The 13,924-nt window shown below is 38.0% G+C and overlaps 1 protein-coding gene across 3 annotated transcripts in view; it reads left to right on the top strand.

Annotated features, from left to right (window-relative positions):
• Positions 1-13,924, top strand: part of MYO3A (myosin IIIA) — a 115,809-nt gene that overhangs the window by 87,837 nt on the left and 14,048 nt on the right. For all 3 annotated transcript variants that reach the window (XM_027889720.1, XM_027889722.1, XM_027889721.1), the window contains 7 exons: positions 615-820; positions 2,893-3,004; positions 4,515-4,677; positions 5,334-5,420; positions 8,569-8,692; positions 9,841-10,759; positions 12,302-12,440. In XM_027889720.1, coding sequence (XP_027745521.1) covers positions 615-820; positions 2,893-3,004; positions 4,515-4,677; positions 5,334-5,420; positions 8,569-8,692; positions 9,841-10,759; positions 12,302-12,440 — 1,750 coding nt within the window. The remainder of the gene's footprint in view (positions 1-614; positions 821-2,892; positions 3,005-4,514; positions 4,678-5,333; positions 5,421-8,568; positions 8,693-9,840; positions 10,760-12,301; positions 12,441-13,924) is intronic.

Genomic DNA, 13,924 nt, shown 5'->3' with positions numbered 1-13,924 from the left:
TGATTTTGTGTGCTTTCAGTTTTGCCCTCCTCGAAAGTTTCCTCTTAGCAGGGCAGCTATAGCATCATCATCAGTCTATACAATGAACAGGATGGGCCAAGATCAGAGCAGTTTAAGCAGCCCTTCTTCTGGAGTGCCCTTATTTTCCTCCAGTCTAATGAAGGGATTTAAATTTTTACTGGCTTGCTGCTATTCCACTTCCCATCCATAATATGGATGATTTACATCCTGGGTGAAGAAGGGTCCTCAAATAGGTGACAACAAGAAAAAGAAGAAATGGGCTGTAATTACCTAAGAAAGCTCTAAGATAAGCAAATAAGTGTAAGGAGAGTTTCCATCATATGTTGGACATTATGGAAGTTTGTAAGAATATCCTGAGTGAAATTTGGTACATTTATTTGGAATCAGCGTTTCTCTCAAGTAGTAACTTAGAGGTCTTACCAAAGCTAGAATTATTGTTGTGTAATTTAGTTCATGTACTCTTCAAGTACCAGCTTAGTGAAATATAAATGGACATGATTCTGATCGTATGAAATAAAATTTCAACCGCACATGGACCTATATGCAAGGTCTATAAATATCCTAGTGGCAGATCTTCTGTTATTTTTTTGCAGTATTCTCTGATGGATTTGTTATCCAAAATGGTTGTTGGACAGCCTCATTTTGTCAGGTGCATCAAGCCAAACAACGACCGGCAGGCAAACAAGTTTGACAAAGAAAAAGTGTTGGTTCAGCTGCGTTACACGGGAATTCTGGAGACAGCAAGAATTCGAAGACAGGGTTATTCACACCGTATACTCTTTGCTAACTTCATAAAAAGGTAACATTGATGTGAAGAAGCTCTTTTCTCTCCTGCCATTGCTGTCTAGTAATTTTTAAGCATTAGAAGTGTTTTTTGCATGATCTTTTAAGAAAAAATACAAAGGCATTTCCTGTGACAAAGAAGATTATAGTCTGGATGACAAAGACTAGTTCAGGCACAAGATTAGTGACCTGTTTTGGATGTGTAGGGCAAGATGATGCATCTCAGGATGATTTTTCAGTCTCCCTGTGCATTTCAGTAAAGTTTTACTTGCTTATAATCTGCACATTTTTTTCAAATACTTGACGTTTAGAAGTGTAATACTTCAAATTAAAGCCAAAAATTTGGAGCCACAGCATCCAAAGAACACCACAATTTCTCTAGCTCCTGGCCTTCAGCACTGTGCAGCATCTGCTTTTGCAGGGTAGATGATAACTTGGTATTGCTAGTCTAGGGCTGAAAATTTCATTAAGTGCATAGTTCTGTTTAAAATATAGTTCCTACATGTTTTTTTAGTCATTTGTTAAGAAGAAGAGTAATGAACTCTGTATGATTTTAAAATTCCTTTAACTATCTCTTCCTCTGCCCCAAAAATCTGCACTTCTCTATTACAAGTATAGACCCTGAGAGATGTGTGGAATGGGAAGAATCAAGCAATACCCATTCAGACAGAAGCACTTAAAACTAATAGTACACTAGAAACAGAGAGCTAGTAGCAGAGTGCTGCAGGTGCATGAGAGGAGAGGGGAACAACAAAGGGATGTTTTTATAGCACTGTTTCTGGAGAGAATAATCCTGGGACTGTTGCTGTTTTGGAAGAGTGCAGCATGGGAAAAGATAGTTCTCACCACACCAAGATCTGCTATAGCTTTTGGTGACTGCTCTTTATAAAAAAAAACCAAACTTTACTGTTTAGGTAAAAAAGAGAGGAAAGCAGCAAACACAATGGGGTAGCTCTCCGGAGAGCATGCCCCTGAGTGCAGTGAGGCTGTGCAGATCTCTGGCACTGAGGACATGGCCTTCAGACAAAAAGGGATTTTTATTAAGTATTTGTCTTCTTGTTTTGGGCTTGTTTTTTTTAATGGTTGAGAGTTACAGGTAGACCTGAGATAATAGTGACATTATTTTGTTAGAATAAAAATAAGCCAATTTATTGTGTTTTACAAAAAAAAAAAAAATTTATTATTCCATGAATATTTTATTATTCCATGAACAAACTGTTACCATTATTTAAAGCTGATAAACCCAAGGTTTATTTATAAAGGCTGAATAAAAAGAAAAAAACCCAGAATGTACTGTCAGAATACACACATAATTCATGTAATTTTCTTGAATTAAAAAAAAAAAAACAGAATAGGTATGGTTAATTTTGTGATGGAGCATTTTGGAAAGTCTTGGAACAAACAAGAACTTTCCTACACAGCAGCTGAGCTGACATGTTACAGGTGATTTTTATGCATGAGCATCGTGACCTCTTTTCCTAATCAGAATTAATTCTGAGTAATGAGTCTGGCAGATTGAATGCTTACAGATAACAGCAGTTTTGGAAATAACATTTGTTATTTGGACATAAAAGGCATGGAACGTAACAGTTCCAAAAGGATCTGCCAAGCTGAATCCAAGGAGGTAACAAGAGCTGGGATACATCTCATATCAAGTTAACTATCTCAAAGGTAGATGGTCTAGCATATGACATAAGATATGAAATTTTCATCATATTTCTAAATATGAAATAATATAATTTAGGCAGAAAAGCTTTTAAAATATATCTATTTTGCCACTGAAATCACCTTCATGGAATGCAGAGAGCAGGAAAGTACTGGTGCAGTACTGTACTTGGGTTGCACACTTTTTGAAACCTTCTGGTGTTGATATAGAATTAAACAGCCCTCCAGGGCATGCAATATGTCACTCATCCACTTTGGATTGAGTTTCTCAGTACTGCATATAAATCACAGCAATTTCTTTCCTATGTTGTTTTAGTTTTTTCAGTGCTATGTTTTCTTTCGTGCAGCTGTTTTTATTATTTAAATGTATTTGCATATATTGCTCTTTATTATACAAATAAAGAATCATGCATTTGTCTTTAGGTATTACCTCATCTGTTATAAAACAAATGACGATCCTCCAGTCAGCCCGGAAACCTGTGCTGCCATCCTGGAAAAAGCCCGCCTTGACAACTGGGTTCTTGGAAAAACTAAAGTAATTTTTTAATATACTGTATCAGCATCATTGCAGTATGCCATTGTTAACTTATTAAGCAATTTGTTTTCTCACTCATCTGGTTGGAGTAGCTCTAGGTCTCTATTAGTTTTAAAAAACAAACTCCCTTTGCTGGGTATTGTTCCCTGATACCTGGCTGAAATCTTCAACCTGTAAAGGGTTAAAATTCTCACCAGCTTTAGTGAGGCCACAGTGCAAAACAGCATGTGACAACAACACTGCTTGCATTTTCTTTCAAAAAATGTTTTAGTATGGATCCCAGTAAGCTTAGTCCAAGCTTCTTTTCTTAAGTCAAAGAAGTTATACTTCCCTGCAGCAAACAGGTTTTCCTGACTTTCCAGGCTTTCCTTGGCTTTCCAGTTCGAGGCTGCTGTGGCAGACTTTGCTGAGCACTATGAGAAGAGACAGCAGGATGATCCCATTTATGTCAAGTGGAAGGAAAACTTTATTTTGAGAGAAACCCACATCTGTTCCCATACACTTGGTTTTGGTTCTAGCTCACTAATCTTCCCAGTGTGCCAGAGAGGGACACCCACCCACTCCCAATGACAGATCTCAGGAGATCTAACAGAGAAATAGAAGCATCAGACAAGTACTGCATCAAGTCTCTTTATTTGCTACTGTAACAGAAGTGCTAGGAAGGATATTAATAGGGAGATGGATCCCAAACTGTTTGAAATCCTCATAATGAAGAAGAAACAACTGTTTTTCTGAGACATCTTCCTGGATACATGGGGCAGAAGCCATGAAGTTGCCTCCCCCTCAGCCTTTATTTCCCTCTGCTGTCTTAGTGAGGTTAATGGACAACATGCAGTCAAAAGAATCATATCTTGGGATGTGAGATCTATAGCTTATGTTTACTTTAATTAGGGTTAACCCATATCTGTACCAACAAATGGTCATGATTGAGGGAATTTTGCAAAATAAACATAATTATTGTCTTAACTGAACAAGTCTTTCTACACATTTTATTTTATCCTAATATAAACCAGGAATGTGTTGGTATCCCTTGTGCTAGACTAGTTTTTCAGGGCTTATATGAATGTCATGCTTGATAAAAGCGATTTAGTAAATAAACAAGGCTTTAGATTTAAAATTGGAAAGTGGACAAATTGAAGGTTCCAGGTTTGGATCATATTTATGTAACATATATTGGATTTGTAAGGTTAGCAAAACTATCAGCCTCATGGTTTTGATTTATAGTTAGTTACATACTGAAGTTTTGCACTGGAACTTAAAAACATCTTCCCATAAAAACATGAATAAGAAGGGACTGACTAGAGATGCTGAAAGGCAGAGTAAGGTAAACCAATATCTTGAACAATGAAAATGCTATCTCTAAAAAGAATGATCCTTTAGGTACTACAGCTGAAGAGTCTGTTCATCATTTGAAACCAACTTGTAATTCTTGTTATGTTAAATGGTTTGAGTGAATACAGGGCCTGGGAGGGTAACTAAAACTTCTGCTTGTTTGCCTACTCTTTTTAAGGTATTCCTCAAATACTATCACGTGGAGCAGCTAAATTTAATGCGGAAGGAGACAGTTGACATGATTATTTTGATTCAAGCTTATGTCAGAGGGTGGCTGGGTTCAAGGAGATACAAAAAGATAAAGGAACAAAGGGAGCAAAGTGCTATTAAAATACAGTCAGGTAACAGCTTTAAAACATTTAACATTTTGCTTAAAGCTAGTGCGTGTGTACGGTTGATAGATGAATGTGTATGCTGGATGTGGATTTTGCTCTTTTCCTGCTGTTACATTTGACAAAGTATCTTATATTTGGTGATATCTGATCTTATGAAGAAAAATTTCTTTTGACCAGGTTATGACAATCGCTTTACTGAAATTACATTTCTCAATGTTACATTTAAAAGGCAATTTTAAGAATGGAACAATGTGATTGCACAGATGATACTGCTATTAATAATATTCTGGCATGCACTGACAAGGTTGTATAATATAATAATGAAAATAAAATGTATTAACTGTCCTAGATAATAAGGCCAATTACCCAGTTGATGGAGGCATCAACTGAATTTTTTAATACTTTCAAACATCATCTTATTTTACATTCTGATTCTCTTATGTTTTGTATTCATCTAATTCATAATAACTTTACTTACCATAAAATGTAGTTTTTATGTAGATTTACTATTTGTGCTCATTTGCCATGTTTATCGAAAGATAAATGCTGCAAAATATTTATGAATATCTTAATAGAGGTCTGTAATTCCAGACTTTTTTTTTTAATTCTTAGAGCATTTTTAGTACCTAGTGAATTATTTAACTTTTGACATCTCTTTTCAGCTTACAGGGGGTTTGTTGCTCGTAAAGAATATAAAAATGCAAAACATAATAAAAAACTGGAAGAATATCTTACCAGATTTCAAGCAAGTAAGAATTGTTTGCTTTTGTAGCTTGTATTGTTGTATCCATTCACAGTATGTTGATCCAGATTCTAACTACACTGAGTTACTATGCTCATTTAAACATTCTGAGGTATAATTTATCTATTATCTATCTATATACACTGGTTGAAATGGATCACTATATTCTGTTATCTGTACCTCAGAGTGGTTTAGAGTCACTTTCCATGTCTGTGAAGTGGGATGCTCAAATGCCATAGCAAGCCTTTTCACTCCTAGTCTAAGATGTTCAAGTATTACAGCTGGTATTGTTGAAATCCATATGACACTGTCTGTATAATGTGTGCATTCATGCTGTTCAGTTAGGACTGGGTTTTGTTATGTATCAGTAACAGCTATATTTGCGAAGACTGCAATCTGTAATTTCACTGTCTCTTATTCTTTTTTGCCCATCGCTTTGTTTCTCTTTTGTAGTGATAATGACCTTGGGCCCAGATGTATACTATGGGACATCCCCTTTTCCTTCCTGTACTTTGGTCTCCCCTGTCCCTGCAGAGATGTCCCCAAGCCATATGTAGTCTAGGCAGCTCTGAAATCAGGAGCAGTACAGCTAGAGAGACGCAGGTCTGAAGGCCAGGTTGGATGAGGCTTGGGGAAATCTGGTCTAGTGGAAGGTGTTCCTACCCATAGCAGAGGGTTGGAACTAGATGATCTTTAAGGTCCCTTCCAACCCAAAGCATTGTGTGATTTTGTGGTTCTATAAAAACTGCTGGCACAAATCTGCAGAGCTTTTTCAATAATTACAAAGACGACAACCCAAATATGAGCTAGTGCTGCGAGTACCCAGGTTATCTAGATTTGAACTACCTCAGATATGCCTTCATGAGTATATATCACCACCAGCGTTGGTTTTAATCATTGTCAGATGCATCTGTTAATTGCACTGAGTCAGTGCTAGTATGTACTGAAGATCACTTCACTGCAGTTGGTAGAACTTCATCAGTGTAGAAAACAATCTAAAACCTGCATAAAATCCAGTAAAGAACCAAGAATAATTGGACATCTGAAAGTTGTCAGTTATATTAGGATATTTAGCAAATGCAAAAGTATGAATTTACCACTTTGCTCTGTTGGTATCCCCAATGTTTCTTCTTGTCCACCTTCTCTGTCCTGTCTGCAGTTTCATTTCAACTTTTTTTCAGTCATGAGAAGCCAGGACAAAATGGAAGTCCATTTTTACTTAGCTCCCCCGGTTCCCCTGCACCCCCATTTATTTCTAAATCAATGCAAAACTCCTCTTTCAGTTTAAAAACAAAGCTTAGACAGCTAGTATCTCATAGCAAAGTTCTCAGAAAACTTCAAAGGTGAACCAGAATAAGTCTGTAAAGATCAGATGTATTTTATATTAGCATGTCTATTGACAACATAACTTGATTTGTTTCAAAATAACTTCTGTTGAGTTGGTTTTGTATGAAAATGGGATAAGACTTGACTCATAAGTTCAAGAAACTCTAGAAGTATTCCAAGTGCTTTACAATTTGCACTTTCCTAAGGCCCTGTCAGACTGCAATATAAAACCCAATTGTGCTACTTCCAATAAGTATTTGGGTTTCTTTACCCTATATCCAGTTATTAAGGTGTAATTTATGTCCTTTTATATGGTGTTTCTGAATGAGTGCACCTAGTGGAGCCCAGGTTGGTCTAGGTTATGAGTGAGGAATGTTAAAGCACATGAAACTGAGCACTAAGTTATATGAATGTGTTAAAATAGACTCCTTATGCTCCCTTCTCATTCTTAAGTGAGCTTGACCTTTCATGTGATGCAAAGGATTCTCAGCATAGTTGGAGTAAGAGCTCCCATAATCTACCAGATCTGCAGGATATCTAAAGCACCATAAAGTACTCTATACTCATACTCTTGGTACTGCATTTGGAATTAGAGTTCAAAAGAAATGCTTTGACAAAACACTATGTCCTTTTTATTTTGCCAGGGATTAGTGGATTTCTGCTGAATCCCTGGAATTGCAGACTTGTCCAAATCACAGCACTGTGGAGACAGTGCCAGTTCCCACTAGGAAATTATTTGCAAGTTCAGAAATTTTTGAAGCAACATTCTGAATGCAATTCAGTTTCTGATTAAGACACTACAGTGTATATGTCTAAATGTGATCTAGGTGTCTAAACTGCTCTAAGAGACAGTAGAGCCGAGAGTTTGATTCATTTTATTCAAAACCACCAAATGTTCAGCTCATTTGCCCCTACATTGATATCTAGTGTCATTTGAGGTGCCCTGGTTATCCTGCTTGGCCTCCAGCTTTATTTCACATTGTTCACCCAACTTTCCCTCTCCAGGAAGTCCCACCTGGCTTGTTCTTTCTGCCAGCTCCATGTAAGACGCCTTCGCTATCCTGGAGCACTTCAGATGGCACTAGATACCAATGTGCCAGCAACTGCATCAGGGCCCTGGTGACTTATTAGCACTTACCTGTCTCAGGGAAGACCCATGTCTGAGTCCTTATTTCTGGTTCAGACCAGAGACTTTAACCTGTGTCTCCCACAAAGCACAAGTAGTGAGTTCCTGTGCCACAGTGTACCTGGTTACTGTGGAGCTTAGCACATCTTTCCCGCTGAGCTTTTTCATTTTGAATAATGAGTCTTTGCAGAAGGAGCATGAGCTAAGTCTTCTGTAACTACTGAGCTATAAAATTTTCAGTTTTTCTCTGATCTATTGAATGTTCATCTAATTCGAGGCCTGTGCCAGCTGACAGCCTGGTAATCTCTATAGGCTGATAATCAGACATTTTCTAGGGAAATAAAATACAGAGTCAAATCAATTGCCTGAATCAGGCAAAGCGGGTACAAGAAACTCAGAGTACTGTGTTCTAGAGGCACTTCCATAGCTCTATGCTTCTGCTTCATTCTGCATCTTCCTGTATTTTCTTTAGCACCATAAAATATGAGGAAAGAGCTTGTTTTTATCCTCATGTAGAATGGGTACAGCTTTTTAAAATCTCAATAAAGTTTTGTGGGACATCATAATTTCAGATGAAACATAATCATAATGGGCACCCTGGTCTGTATTTCCTTACTGGCTTTTGTTTAATGCTGTTATCATCTGACTTTCTGAAATGTGTGTGACACCCATTGTTTGTTGCTTTGCATTGCAATTTTATCAGTTGCCAGAGGATACTTACTCAGGAAGAAGAGGAAAGAACTAACTGAGACAAGAAACAAATCAGCAATAATAATTCAGTCTCACTACAGAGGATATAAGGAGAGGAAGATCTTCAAAAGCAGAAGGTAGTGTTATTTTCTCTTATGTCACTCAAATGTGTCCCTTTCCAGTCATTACTGAATAACAACATTGTAAGCTACGAGTGAAACAAATTAGGGTTATTCTAGATATGTAGGCAGAGGTAATGTACATTTATGTAGAGGTTTGTCATGTCAGTAACCATTTTTATCATCTTTTCAAGCCCAGGGAATAAAGGCATATTTAGGGGAAAGATCAACAATATTGTGCTTACCGGTAATATTAATGGAAACTGTAGATGAGTCTCTTTTTGGAACTAGCTCATCATAAAAGTGGTCAGACAAGAGTGAGATAGATGTCTGCAAGGAACTGCTCTTCATCCTAAGCCTCTGTTTGAGATCAGCATAGGTGATGACAGAACGAACCCAGTTGTCTTGCTCAGATCAAACAGCTGCAAATTAAGTGAAGTGAATCACATTCTAAATATCTCTGCAATGTCCCAGTCTCTGAAATAGATCTAGTAGCACTTTGCTCATCTCCATCATTTTTTCAGTGATAGAATTTAAATAGGTGGAAACTAGTCCATAGCAGTGGAAACAGCTGTGAAGGAGCTCAGAGTCTTTCAGTGGGAAGGAACAGGGTGACAGATTTCACCTGGCACTAAAGTTTTATTGATGGTAACAGTTTAAGGAATATGTTTCTCAATATGACCTGGACCTATGCCCAGGATTACTCTTCTTGCATTCCTAGTGTGACTTGAGAAAGTTTTCTTTCATGAGTACCTTTAGGACTGTGTGTATTTATATATTCCTGAGATGCTAAAAAGTGCCTTATGTTTTTCTTAACATTTAAATTAATTCTTTACTTCTTTATCAGCCTTCACACAGCCTAGATTGTCTCCCTCGCAATTTTCTCTGAAATTCAACAGGGATGTCCCTTTTCACTTGAAGAGATAGTTATGATAATAATGATGATGATGATAATAACAATAATAATATATTGTGCCTTTTCACTTTAACAGATAATAATAACAACAACAATCTTTAATTCCAACTATATGCACTAAATCTTTCCTGTGTTGCAATGTATCAAATTGCCATTTAGTACACAAAGACCACCAAAAGTAGTTGTAAAGTTATCGCTATTCTTCATTTCCTTCAGCTATAATTTTTATCCAAAACTCTGTTCCATCCAGGGAATCACTTAGAAAGCACCAAATTGAAAATGCAGCATCCATTAGCAAGAAGGAAAATGATGAAGAACTTCAAGATAATGAGGAAAGTCCAATTGGAGTGAAGAGTGCCCTTCCTAAAAAGAAAGAAGAAGCAGCTATCATAGCAGAGGATGAATTATCTGCTGTGGAATTCCTTGAAGCACAACTGCAGCCAGCTCAAAATGATGCACTGGAAGAAGCAGCAACTGAGGAGAGTCAAGATAAAGCTGATGCAGTCACTGACAGCAGGTGTTCTGAGTACAGTGACACGGGGAACGTACAGGAGCAACAGAAAACATCAACTGAAGAAGAGGCAGCTTCTGTGAAGCAGAACCCTGCAGAAGGACATAGTAGTGAGGGTGAAGAACAGGACTCTTTGGAAGAGTTACCCAGCAAATCTTCTTTCAAAATCACAGCTGAACCTAGTCCCCAGAGAGATCAAGATAATCAAGACACACTCGGTGCAAAATGGCAAAATCAAGAATCTGCTGTGATCCACCCCAGGACCGACAGGGATGTGGAAAGAAACAACCTGAAGCATGAAGCAGTGATGCCTACAGGATGTAAAGGAATTATGAGAAAAGAGTCACTAAGAAGAGGCTCAGGAAGGCAAGCTGAGGCAGAAAAACAAGGTTCAGAAGACAAAGAGAAGGCAGCAGTGGTTATTCAGAGCAGTTACAGGGGTTACAGAAGGAGGGGACAACTCAGAAAAGAAGGGAAACTACCCTGCAAAAGTCAAGAGAAAACTATAAAGTATCCAACAGAAGCAGTATGCATTCAAAATAACAACCCCCAAAAAACAAAAGGTAGGGAAAGCGCCAGTACACATGCTGAAGACTCTAAGACACTCAAGGGAGACTCAGAGAAAGAGGCTTGTGATTTGGCAGCCTTTTCACGACAGGTAAGAAGCTTGTAAGAAAGGTATGTTGAGCAAAATACTCTGGCAATGACAGAATGGCAAAGGTATTTTACTGACTTCAGTGGCACCAAGGTTTCACTCTCTAAACTAAGACAGAGATTTTGTCATTTGTGTTCTATAAAAATGTATACTTTGGTCTGCAAGAGAAAACTGTTGTCAGGAAGGAGGAAAATACAAAGAGCACTGGCAAAAATAATGTTTTTAAGTTAAATGTTTTTAAGTCAAAGTTTTTAAGTTAAAGCTTTACCTTTGTTTGTTGAAATGTTTGTTTACCCATCAAAGTCCTTAATTCAGTAAACTTATGAAATGAAACTAAAAGTTGCTGTGTTGATGTCCGGGACTCACACATGTGCAGAGAAGTATGCCTATAGCTGTAGAAGCAATCTTGCATCAGCAAGGCACCATCTGCTCACAGATGTGAACCAATAAGAAGTAGCTGCAGGACTGATGTGGAGTTTCCTATGTGTCTTTTTTTTGTTTGTTTGTTTACTTTTCTTTAGAAGACCCTCAGCAGGTCTTTTCACTTTATTAGAACATACTATCCACAGCTGGCAACTGCTAGCCCCTGTAAAGGGCTCACTCTAAGAGTTTCTGAAGTAGCACTCTTTATTATTACAAATTGTAACAGGTTAATAAGGTTCAAAGATTGCCAGAGACAGTATCTGGCTGCAAAAACGTATTTAAAGCAATATACTATGCTATAAAGCAAGCTCTACACCTAATAGCAATATTCAGCAAATATAGAGTATAGGTCTTACCCAGTAGGTGTCCCTATAGGGGGAGAAGGCAGGAACAGCCTGTCAACTTATCCCAGCAGATTCAGTGGAGTCTTTCCCATTTTCTTCCTATTCTCAACTGACTTTTATATTAATTCTTTATGATTAGGTGGAGCTTGAGTGACTTTAGTCATAAATACCTTTGTTTCGTATTGGCGTAAAATTCTCTTCCTTCTCTTTGAAAGATGCAGTCAAAAGAATACAGGGTCCATGCTCAATGGGGGGGTGGTCACACCTTAGAAGTGGGTAATTTGGGGATGGAGGTGTGCTTTGATGTTACTACTAGGCTTTAATGAACCAAGTTCATCTGAGGAGAGGGATTTCCACATAGTTGTTGGCTCAGCAGCAGGACATCATCTATCTCCCTTGGCTGATAGGTGCTATGCAGTCTTGGAAACTACAAAGTACCACCATGTCCCCCCACCCCTCCCTGCAGGGACTTCTGTGGAGGGAGGCCAAGTTTGTCCACTCTACTCAACCCTCTGTTCCATCCCCCATAGCAGGTGCTTATGGTATGTGGAGTCTTTGTGGAGCATGTCGACTGCATTCCATCTGGGGAGTTTCAGCTGCATTTTATCCTGTAATTCTTAGTCTCCTCTAATTTTACCCTCAGACATCTTCCTACACTGCAGTAGGTGGAGCAATAACTTTTAAATTAATTCTCTAGTCCACTCTTTTACCTTTGATTACCTTGGAACATTTATAATTGTTTCTACAGTAATATAAAGGCCTGTGGTATATTTTTCAGATATCAAAATTATCCGAAGACTACTTAGCACTGCAGCAAAAACTGAATGAAATGATATTGTCCCATCAGCTGAGACCTGTGATGCTGTCCAAAGATAAGCAAGCTAATGGCCGTCTGTCTGCTCATGTTTGTCAGCCAGGTAATGTTTAACCTTACTGTTAGCAGAATTTTCATTTGTGAAAAGGACTGTGAAGAAGCAACTCCTAGTCGTGTTTTTAAAGCCCAGGGAGCTAGCAGTGAGTTAGTTCCAGCTTCTCATTTAACTCAGGCAGTATATTAAGCCCTGTATCATTACACATCTGGAACACAGTTTCCTGAGAAATATCCAAGTCTGGTTAGAATTTATGTATTTACAATTTTTCTTGGCATTTTGTTTCAGTGCTGCTTAAGCTTGATGAATGAATCCTTGTGAGACCTAGACAAAGAATCTCTAGAAATACTTTTATTTGGTAAAAATTCTGTATTGGCTCTTTTTAACTCATGTCACTCAACTATGTGTGCTATTGGTAGGATATGGGACTATGCTTTGAAAACAAAACAGTTTTTTAAGTAATATGTCAAACAGTTAACCAAAGTTTGTTACATATATGCTGAGTAAATTTTTAGCTATCCTTAAATGCAACTGAGGTTATTCAAAACCTGTAACTCCTACTCTTGTTGGTGGGTATGTTCTTAAAACTGCAAGTAAAGTTTTATTAATATTCAGCATCCATTTAACTCACACACTTAAGAGGACATGACCTTTGGAAATACACTCAAAAGTTATTTATATTCCAGTTAACATGGGCAGTGAAGATTCCCAAAATGCAAACACGCTTGGAGCAGTTTAGGTGGTACTGGGGAGGGATGCTGGGAGAATAAAGGTGGAAGACATGGAATTCTGAGTATGCAGATCATTAAGACCTGTGCCCCACTGAGAGAACTGATTGAGCTGCTCAAGCCTCTTCAGTTTGAATAGACACTACAGGGAATTTCCTTAGCCCATGTCTTGGGCCGCAGATGTGGAGGAAGATGAGGGCAGATGTGGCAGATAACTGGGTGGGTCTCCATTTCTGCAGCAGGGCTTGTGCTAGCCTGCTGCACTTGCCCACAGGGGAAGATATCTGCTCACCTCTGCATAGCTGGAACAAGTAAGAACCAGGACTGTCTCTTACTGCCCAGAGATAATTGTGTTATTTTCATTATGCCATTGTGAATTCAGTTGTCATGTGTGATGAAATTGCTTTCTGTTCCCATGAATACATTGAAAAGATCCTAAAAGTACTTCAATCCCACTTTGGAGTCCTCTCATATGGGAAAGCTGCTAAAATAGGGGCTTGGTGTTTACAAATGCTAAACCTCTAAGTGTAAACCGGCTGCTATATAATCTGTGTAGTTCAGCTTATTTCCAAGACCAGAGTCTGGAAAAGAAAAGAAATGGGAAATGGAAAACTAAGTGCCATGACCTTTCATTAAGGGCAGAGCAATGTTTGTGATTGCCATTAATGGATTTGTACTGAGTTCTCTATTACATATTGCTGACTTTTGACAAGATACACCTGAGGAATTAAAAATGCATACTTGGGAAAATAAGTCTTGGTGCTAACATATTTTCCTGCAGAAGCTAGAGAAAAGAGGTAGATA

Source organism: Empidonax traillii, unplaced genomic scaffold, assembly GCF_003031625.1.
Source record: "Empidonax traillii isolate 1590-97213 ecotype Southwest subspecies unplaced genomic scaffold, ASM303162v1 scaffold271:size677799, whole genome shotgun sequence".
NCBI lineage: Eukaryota > Metazoa > Chordata > Aves > Passeriformes > Tyrannidae > Empidonax > Empidonax traillii.
Note: the sequence above shows the minus strand (reverse complement) of the source record. Positions and strands in the feature narration are given on the sequence as shown.